At 49.2% G+C, this 10,344-nt stretch overlaps 1 protein-coding gene across 4 annotated transcripts in view; it reads left to right on the top strand.

Annotated features, from left to right (window-relative positions):
- Rab11fip3 (RAB11 family interacting protein 3) overlaps positions 1-6,678 on the top strand; it is a 77,821-nt gene extending 71,143 nt beyond the window's left edge. For all 4 annotated transcript variants that reach the window (XM_050128450.1, XM_050128223.1, XM_050128293.1 and 1 more), the window contains 6 exons: positions 1,852-1,992; positions 3,549-3,630; positions 4,308-4,445; positions 4,645-4,800; positions 4,939-5,079; positions 5,167-6,678. In XM_050128450.1, coding sequence (XP_049984407.1) covers positions 1,852-1,992; positions 3,549-3,630; positions 4,308-4,445; positions 4,645-4,800; positions 4,939-5,079; positions 5,167-5,280 — 772 coding nt within the window. In that variant the 3' untranslated portion in view covers positions 5,281-6,678. The remainder of the gene's footprint in view (positions 1-1,851; positions 1,993-3,548; positions 3,631-4,307; positions 4,446-4,644; positions 4,801-4,938; positions 5,080-5,166) is intronic.
- The last annotated feature ends 3,666 nt before the right edge of the window (positions 6,679-10,344 follow it).

Here is a 10,344-nt window from a genome sequence, read left to right on the forward strand (position 1 = left end):
GGGTCAGAGGACAGCAGTAGGGGCCATGCGGCTGAGGGCAGAGTGATGTCCTAGAGGAACAGGTAAGGGGGTCCTGTACAGGGCTTGACCTCTGCAGACCTCAGCCTTTTCAAGTGGCTTAGCCACAAAGTAAACTAAACAGGAAGACCAGTTGTGTGGTTTCCTCATGTGGGCAAGGAGAAATGAGGTGCCACTGCTGTCTGCGTAGAGCAGAAGAGAAGAGGCAGAAAGATGGTAAGTCAAAACCAGCCTGAGCTACAGAGTGACACCCTGTTTCAAAAAAACAAGGAGGTGGGGGAGGGGGGAGCTGGAGAGATGGCTCAGAGGTAAGAGCTTTGCCTGCTCTTCCAAAGGTGTTCAATTCCCAGCAACCACATGATGGTTTACAACCATCTGTAATGGGGTCTGGTGCCGCCTTCTGGCCTGTAGGCATACACACAGACAGAATATTGTATACACAATAAATAAATAAATATATTAAAAAAAAAAAAAACAAGGAGAGGGAGGGAGAAGAAATGAAAAGAAACCAAGGAGTTGGAGATGCTGCACTTGCTCCTCATGCAGAGGACTCGAGTTCAGTTCCCAGCACCTGCGCAGCAGCCCACAGCTGTTTATGACTCCAGTGCCAGCATGTCTTACCTCATGGGCACAAGGCACACATGTGCACACTTGCATACATGCAAGCAGAACACACATGCACATAAATCTTTAAAAAAGAAAGGAAAAGGAGCCAAGTCTGGGGTTGTTAGCCTGTAATCCCAGCACTTAGGAGGTGGAGCTCTGAATGCGTCTGAGCTTCACCTCAGCCCGTGCTGCTGTTCTTCACATTCCCTGCCTGTCTCTAAGTGACCAAGTAGTTTCTGTGCTGAGCATTGATTGTCAGTTTTTAACTCTGAGGAGTGTGTGTGTGTGTGTGTGTGTGTGTGTGTGTGTGTGTAGACTGAGGCAGTTGGTCCTTTCTTTCCACCCTGTTGTTTCTGGGACTCAAGTTCAGGTAGGTAGGCTTGATGGCAAGCACCTTTAGCTGCCAGGCCATCTTGCCAGCCCTTCAGGGGAATCCTAAAGCTCTGTCTATAGTCTCTTCTTTTCTCATCAGCCTTAACTTCCTTTGGTCATAGTAGATACCCTCAAAATTTAGTCTTCATTTTCCTAATCTCTGAGCGTATCACTCTGCCCCTTGCTGGAGTCAGCCCGGGGTCTGTGTATACCAAGCAGGCACTCTACTTCTGAGTCGCACCCCCTGACATTTCTAAGAGTTGGGGTTTTGTTGTTGTTGTTTTGAGACAGGGTTTCTCTGTGTATCCCTGGCTGTCCTGGGACTTGCTCTATAGACCACACTGGCCTTGAACTCAAGGATCTGCCTGTCTGCACTTTAAGAGTTGTTTTTAGTCTGTTCTCCCCTGAGCATGCCATTCCTATTTTCTCACACACCAGAAAGGAGCTAAGGTGTGCACACTGCGGCCATGGCACCCGTGGCCATCTCTGTCTTCTGCGGGAAGCTGGGGAAGAGGCCAGAGCCTCAAGCCTAAGCCGGGCTCTTCTTTAAGTGATCTTGGAGGGGACTCAGTGCAGAGCGAACCCTTCTCTAGGCACAACTCCATCACAGCCTTTAGGGTCCACGTGTACCAGGTGTCCCCACACGCCTCAGCAGTGCGGACTTCTGTCACACTTGCTTTCTACAGGATGCTGTGGCCCTCAGACCCCAGCACTTTCTGGCTCTTTCTTTCAGGCCTCGCTTGTCTGAGTTTGTGGTGGCCTCCCTGGGACAGCTGCTAGCTGGTCAGTGCACAATGGCTCAGAACAAACTTGGTCTACCTTACAGATATGCATATCTCCTCCCTTTGCCCTTAGAGCCAATGCCCTGGAAGAGCAGCTGAAGGAGCAGGAACTCAGAGCCCAGGAAAGGGTCCTGGAAGAAACCAGGAAGCAGAAGGAGCTCCTGTGTAAGATGGAACGTGAGAAGAGCATTGAGATCGAAAACCTGCAGGCCAGGTGAGCAAAGCTCCGGAGCAGACAGCAGAAATCCAGTCTACCTGGGAGGCAGAAGGAGAAGCTTAGTGACAGCAAAAGGACTACTCATCTGGAAAGATGCCGAAAGCTTCTTTTTAATTTAAAATTGCATTAATTTATTATGTGTTTGTGTATGCATGTACAGGTGGGAAAGTGAAGAGGACAACTTGTAGGAACTGGTTGTTGCCTACCATGTGGGTTCTGGGTATTAAACTCAGGTTCAGTTGAACATAAGGCCAGCCTAGGAAAGACGCCTCATGCCCCCACTCCCAAAACATCAGCTTTTATTTTAAGAGAATTTGGTAGAATGACTTTTGTGTTCCCTTGGAACTGACACCATGGGTGTTTGGTACTTTAACAATCACACTCCAGGAGAAACTGATAACCGAAATACCCGTATACACTTACACACTGGAATTGTGCCATAGGGATACTGGAGCCAACTGAAAGATCTTCCAGTGACCAGAGCTGCAAATGGCAATGGTAACAACCCCATGGGAGGATAGCCATGGTGTAAATGAGATGGGCAGGAGTCCCCAGCCACACAGTCAGTCTGTAGATAGAAGACAAGAGTCTTGCTTCTAGCTTAGCTTCCAGAGAAATACCAAATAGTGTCTGCATACACCCCTCCAGGAGCTTGTGTAGGGTCCTTCTCTTGGGGTGTAAACTAAGGGACCAGCAGAGATATATACCTAGCAGACACAGCTTAATCAAAAAATTTTCCTAAGCACATCCCCCAAAGTCTAAATACCACAAACTAGTTTGAGGCACATCCTGCAGAATATATGTCTAAGACTACCACAATATGATAATCTGGGTGAAACACAGACCATGGGATAGGAATATAAAAGACATAAGGACAATGTGTGAAGTCCTAGGGCTTAGTGGAATGTGTGCATTGATTTGATTATCAGTGTATGGGTATGGGTTGTGATGTCCTACCAAGGAAAAACAGAGGCTCTACAGTGTCCACAGCCTTGCTTTTCTTCTTTTCTTTTCTTTCTTTCTTGTTTGTTTATTTGTTTTTCGAGACAGGGTTTCTCTGTGCAATTTTGGAGCCTATGTTAGAATTTGCTCTATAGACCAGGCTGGCCTTGAACTCACAGACTTCTGCAGGCTTCTCCAAGTAGTGGGACTAAAGGCGTGCACCACCTCCACCCGGCATCTACAGCTTTTCTATAATCCTAAATTTCCTAAACCCAAAGTGCCTTTAAAGCCATCGTGGTCAGTGCAAGGTGTAACACACGCTGTGCTCCCAGCATTTAAGAGATAGAAGCTAGAGGATCAGTAATTCAGGGCATCCATGTCTACACGGGAAGGCTGAGGTCAAACTGGGCCCCATCATACTCTATCTCAAAAGACAAAAACAGACAACAAAAAAGCTGGATGGTGAAGTAAGAACTGGCCATGGCATTTGGGATTATTGTGGTTCACAAAACAGCTCCCAGTGAGTGAGTATTTCTCTAGAGCTAGGCTTTCCTTGTCCTGTGGAGGCATAAGTTAAGGGGAACAGATCCTAACTTGTTCTTGTGTCCCAGGTTGCAGCAGCTAGATGAGGAAAACAGCGAGCTGCGGTCCTGCACACCTTGTCTGAAGGCCAACATCGAGCGCCTGGAGGAGGTAAGCTGTTGGCTTGGCACTTGTGGGGAAGGTCCTGCCTAGAATAAATGCTGTCCTCTACCCTCTGCCTGACACATCCACACAGTATGGAGCCAGGACATGTGGCCATGGCCTTCCAAAAGGGAGACAGAGGCAGGTTGGCAACACTTGGCCCTGCTGTGCTCAAATATGAAGGAGCTGCTGTTAGATATTTGGCCCCGCCCAGCGTTTCCGCTCTCCCACAGACCTAGGATCTGCAGGCTCAGAACCCACACTGTCTACTCATGTCTGAGTTGGCGGGAAGACAGTCTTGCACACCAACAGGCAGAGGCAGTACTGTTAGCTTCTTTTCTAGTTTTAACTGAGAGGCCACCCTCCAGGCACCCTCATAGAGTGCCTATGGGAAGGTCTGAAACCAGAATATTTCCAGCCTATTTAGGCTCTGATGCCTATAAACCAGAGGAGGAACAGGATAGAAGTGCCCCATGAATACTGGGCTAGATCATGGTCATATGAAGGTCCTCTGACCCGAAGGCAGGGCAGCTTTGACAGAATGACCGTAAATCACAGGCAGTCCTACCATGGACAGTGGGAACCACAATGTCACTGGATGGTCTAGAGCATAGGCCATTGAGCTAGGCTGCATGTACCAGTAAAGCGGTGCTGCTACCCGTCCACGCTGGTGTCTGTTTTTACAGGAGAAGCAGAAGATGTTGGATGAGATTGAAGAGTTGACACAGCGGCTCAGTGAAGAACAGGAGAATAAAAGGAAGATGGGGGACAGGTTGAGCCATGAGCGGCACCAGTTCCAGAGAGACAAGGAAGCAACTCAGGAGGTGAGCAGGGCCATCTGTCCCTTCCCGTGTTCCCATATTGTCTGATGTTGCTGGCTCCCTGGTGGAGGCCAGGAACCCCTTTTGTTTACTGACACTGTGGGCACTAGTATGCAGCAGCCTTGCAGCCTCTTGGAGCACAGGTCAGCACCCTCCCAGGAGAGGGTGGTCAGACCAGCTAGTGGTTGTGGTTGCCTCATAGCTGATCGAGGACCTCCGCAAGCAGCTAGAACATCTGCAGCTCCTCAGACTTGAGGTGGAGCAACGACGGGGCCGCAGCAGCAGCCTGGGCCTGCAGGAATATAACAGCCGTGCACGGGAAAGTGAGCTCGAGCAGGAGGTCCGCAGGCTTAAGCAGGTGTGCTCTGCCTTTCCACCTACCCTCAGAGGCTTCTGGGAGGCTGGCATGAGAGGGGACACCAAGCTGGGGTCCTTCCTGGCAGGTCCTTGTCCCAGCAAGGGGTGTGGCCTAGTGTGACACTGCCATGTCCCCTAGGACAACCGCAACTTGAAGGAGCAAAATGATGAGCTAAATGGGCAGATCATCACCCTCAGCATCCAGGGTGCCAAGAGCCTCTTCTCCACATCCTTCTCTGAGTCGTTGGCTGCAGAGATCAGCTCTGTCTCCCGAGATGAGGTGACTCGTCCTGCCTTTGTATACCCCTAGGCCTGTTTTTCTGCACACGTCCCTTGGTCTCCCTTTACTGACTCTGCTTTTCTGCAGCTCATGGAAGCGATCCAGAAGCAAGAGGAGATCAATTTCCGCCTGCAGGACTACATTGACAGGATTATTGTGGCCATCCTGGAGACCAACCCATCCATCCTAGAGGTCAAGTAGGACATCTTAGCCCAGTTTGGGCTGAGGATAGACTCCACAGCACCCCAGAGTGGCCAAGCCGACCAGCAGGTCCTACAGCTTACCAAGCCTAGAGAGTATATGGGGAGCCCTTGCGCAGCTGGACTGGGAGAGTAAAGATAGGGGCTGCAGAGGGCAGTACTGAGGAAGAAAGGGAAGTTCACAGCAGGTGAGGAGTGAGGCTGGGCTCCCTGGATATCAGGAAGCCAGGGCCTCCCACCACAAGCTCACCTAGCCAGCAACACCCATGTCTGCTCAGCAGAATACAAATATGTGGGGATAGTCTCTCAGGCAGGGATGGGCCCCTCTTCCTGCTGTGCAGCCTGTTAGGAAGAGGTAGAAAATGAACCCTCACCTCAGTTGCTGCCTCTCACTCATGTTGACATGGTGCCACCCAAGCCTGGCCATTCCCACATGGTTTGCAAGCTGAGGATCCACAAGTTGGACATAGATGTGGTAGTTCTGGAAAGAAAGGAAAGATGGCACCCGTTGGGTCTGGTCCGTAGCCACAGGCCATCTATTCTCCTTGTGCTGCTCAGGCCTTCTCCTACCAGATGGGCTTCCATTCACCTTTGGACCCAGGGCCTCCAAGCCACACAGCCATTCTCTGGCCAGACCCTCACTACAGTCACTCGTCAGCTCTGGTTCTCGTGGGGCTGGGGCAGCTAGTTCCTGCTGACTATGGAACTTACTTCTGGACTGGTGAACACCCCAGGTGCAGGTGCTGCTTCTCCTCAGGTGTGGCCTACCCTGGCTCCTGGACCCACACCTCCTCAGGCTGACTGACTGACTGCCTTGGGATAAGTTGACCATTTCCCAGGCAGTAGTCTAGGCCTCTGGAACAAAGTTTCCTTCTCTGCTTTTGACTTAAAATCCTTGGGTGTCCCCAGGAGTCATTTTGCTGGTGGGTAGGTGGACGAGGCTCTACACAGGCCCAGAGGCAGAGGAAGGCTTGCTGCTTGCCCTTGCACCACTCCAAGTGCAGCTCAGGCCTGAACCCTGAGCACTAGCCTGGAGTCTGGGCACACCGTGTGAGACCACACCATAGGCTGTGTGAGTGTGTGTGTGTGCGTGTGTGTGCGCATGCATGAGTGTGAGTGTATGTAAGCTTGTGCCCACACATGCTGCCCTGCATCCCTTCACTGCCTACCCCTCCCCCACACCTACCTTCTACACTACAGTTTAAGATATTGCCTCGTATTGTACATTTTGGGGAAAGCCTTGTGTGTAAATCAGTGTAAACTTGGAGGAGAGATTTTTCTATCATGTAGAGTAGGTATTTTTTATAGACTGAAGGTTGATCAATTTTTTAATACTTTCCAGAGAGAAAACTATCTGTGTATACATATGAAATATATATATATATGTATAATATATCAATATTGGAGCCCTGCCTTTCTGTGCCCAGGTCCAAGTCCTGTGTAAGGGCTTGTGGCCTTCTCTGCTGTCTGCCCTGCAGTTCTCACTGTAAACACAGGTCTCCAGGAGACACTGGGAAACACACCAATTACCAACTTGCTCACAGCTTCTGCTTCAGCTCCCTGAGAAGTAGCTCTTTCTCCAGGGCATGGAAGGATGGGAGACCAGCAGGATCCTGTTCCATGTGTCAGCCATGACAGATTAAAGCTGTTATCGCACACAGAGGCTGGCTCCTTTCTCCACAGGGGTGGCAGGGTGGGTGGTTATGGGCCTGGCCTTTGTTTCCCTAAGGTTTCTAGGGAGGTCACATTGGACATTTAAGTACAGACTATGGGAGACCCTTGGTTCTCTGCCTTGATCAGGTTGTGCCATCCTGAGGCCCCCAGAATTGCTCCTCTAAGATGGGCTACTTCCTGGGCAAAGTCTGAATCCTGAAGTAGGTAGCTCTACTGGGAGTCATTTCTAAAGGCAAGGTCCCAGTGACCTCCAAACAACTCCTTACTGGCAGGACTTGTGCCCTGAATACAGCCCAAGAGGGCCACAGTGATCCTCAGGTGAGGTTGGCAAATGGGCAGAGGGGGAAGTATTGGTGTGGATATCACAAATCTCTAGCGCAGTGCTCTTACCACTGGACTGCACATCCTATGTCTGAGAGGAGCCACTGTGTAGTGTGTTCAAGGATTAAATATTCAGAGCCTTAGAGAGTGGGAGGAGGAACAGCCCCAGGAGAAGCCAGCACACCAAAGCAGGGAAGAGAATAGGCAAAAGCCAGAGGGCAAGTGTGACTCAAAAGTCAGTCTGAAGGGCTGAAGAAGTTCGGAAGACTTGGGGTGGCTCCGGAAATACTGACGGGTATCACCAGAGCAGCAAACCACGGGCATTTGATTGGTACCAGCAAGGCCCTAGGAGAAGCTGGAAATGAGGAGGACATCACCACAGCCTTGCAACTTGGTTTCCAATTAAACATGGTCTAGTCAACCCCCAGTGGAAGATTCTGAAGACACTGAACCCCAGAAAGACAGTTCCCCATTTGGGATATAGTGGAAAGATCACACAGTTAAAATGAGTTGTTATTAGAAACATTCCACTCTGGACGTTGGTGGCACACGCCTTTAATCCCAGCATGAGTTTGAGGTCAGCCTGGCTACAAAGTGAGTTCTAGAACACACAGAGAAACCCTGTCTTGAAAAAAAAAGAAAGAAAAGAAACATTCCAGAAAGAGCTGCCCAAGAATTTCTTGTAAAGAGCCTAATGCCTAGAGGATAATTCCCGAAGTTGGTAACCGCTAGCAGGCACCTCACTGTACCTCTGATGGTGGGGGATACAGAGGGAGTGGCCACTGGGGCTTGCCAACTCTTGGTTCTGCAACAACCAGAACTCTCTTCCTAAGGCAGATCCTTTCTCCGGCTGATTCCTGAATTCGCTCTTATCTTCCAGTGTTGGTCAGTTCTCTACTAAAAACAGCATAAACAGGGTGGCTAGAGAGATGACTTCGGGATTAAGAGTACTGGCTGTTCTTCCAGAGGTCCTGAGTTCAATTCCCAGTAACCACATGGTGGCTCACAACCATCTGTAATGAAATCTGGTGCCCTCTTCTGGCCTACAGGCATACATGCAGCAGAACACTACATACATAATAAATAAATTTTAGAAACAAAAAACTTAGAGGCAGGCAGATCTGTGTGAGTTGAGACCAGCCTGTTCTACAAAGTGAGTTCCAGGACAGCTCGGGCTATTACACAGAGAAACTATGTCTCAAAAAACAAAGCCAGGGGCTGGAGAGATGGCTCAGTGGTTAAGAGCATTGCCTGCTCTTACAAAGGTCCTGAGTTCAATTCCCATCAACCACATGGTGGCTCACAACCATCTGTAATGAGGTCTGGTGCCCTCTTCTGGCGTTCAGGCATACACACAGAAAGAATATTGTATATATAATAAAGAAATATAAAAAAAATAAAAAACAAAGCCAGGAGGTACGGTTGCACATCTTAATCCCAGCACTTCTGAGGCAAAGGCAGGTGGATATCTGTGAGTTCAAGGCCAGCCTGTTGAGCTAGTTCCAGGACACAGAGAAACCTTGTCTCAAAAAACAAAACAAAATAAAATATCAGCATAAATGGAGCTTGGCTTCTGCAAATTTAAATTGACATTGGCCTTTCTGACCATCCCAGGGCACACCCACTATTGGTGAACCAGGAAGGAGCTTTACAACCTGGGTAGAACCCAGGGCAGCTGCCTAGGCATATCTTCCCTGAACTTGCTGGCATTTTGGAACCTAGAAGAAACCCAGAACACAGTAGGACTTTTAGCCAGGAACCTCCATTTATGTTTACCGTGAGGTTAATGTTCTGATTTATGTCATATGTCACTTACGGAAGTCAGAGAAACTTAAGTTTTAGACCAGACTGGCTGGGCTGCCAGTCATGCCTAAAGCACATGAAGATTCCTGGGGACTCATCCATTGAGGATTTTTGACTCTGTAATAGCTTCTGAGTCTCTCACTAGGCTTAGGGTTTCATACTTGCTAAGCAAGCACTCTTACTGAATTATATCTGCAGAGTACACCTTTATGATTACACCTTTTTGTTTTTTATGGAGACAGGGTCTTTGTGTGGTTTGGATTGTCCTCAAACCACTATGTAACTGAGGATGGCCCTGATCTTCCTATCTCTACCTCCCAAGTGTTGGCAAGCATAGGAATGTTCCACAGCCTCCCCCCACACACACACACACACAGAATCTCACATTCTAGTCCTGGCTGGCTTCAAACTTAGAGATCTGCCTGCTTCTGCCTTAGTGCAAGTGATGTGGTTACAGGCACTAATCATCATGTCTCACCCCTCTACTTTCTGAGACAAAGCCTATTGATCATGCTGGCCTTGAACTTATTTCCTAGCTCAGGCCAACTTTGTATCTGTGACCCTCCTTTCTCCACTTCCCGAGGAAGACTAGGCACCAATACCCAAACTTGGTCCTTTTTACTTTACTGCTATGTCCCTAAATCCCAGAACAGCGTGGGGTCCTATCTGCTCAAGATTCGGGTTGATCTGTGGCTTCTGTCCTACAGAAGTGTCCCTGCCCTTCTTGACTCTGACAAGCTGTCTGTTGTCTAACCACTCACCAGGGTTCTATCTTCTGGCCCATACTACACTAGCATAGATCAGGGCTCAGCCAACAAACTGGGATGCTCCAAAGTCTGCTGTGTGATCTGCAGGGTTCCTCATGCACTAAGGATGATCCATAGTGACCAGAGATGCTGCAGAGTTTGTCCTGGATCCACCTTGGCCATTCCTCTGACTCAACCATGAAGCTCACCTACTGATGTCAGTCTAGTCGGGCTTCTGGATGAATGATCCATCTTGCCCCTTGTCTATCTTCTTATCATAATGCCTGACTCACCGAGGAGTCCATAGAGTGAATGCTTATTGCTGAGTTAGCAGTAACTTCAAGCACCCTGTCAGTGGGTTCAACCCCACTGCTTCTCTTGGAGTGCTCAGATGCCAGATTCTCCTCCAGTGTTGCCAGAATGTGCTGTCTCCCACATTGGACAGGTGTCCCCACACAGCATCTTGAGTTCAATGGCCTCTCTTTAGCTTGCTGACTTCTAGAGCACGAATGATTTCCCAG

Source organism: Alexandromys fortis, unplaced genomic scaffold (assembly GCF_014885135.2).
Source record: "Alexandromys fortis isolate MF-2015 unplaced genomic scaffold, M_Fortis_MF-2015_v1.1 scaffold_29, whole genome shotgun sequence".
NCBI lineage: Eukaryota > Metazoa > Chordata > Mammalia > Rodentia > Cricetidae > Alexandromys > Alexandromys fortis.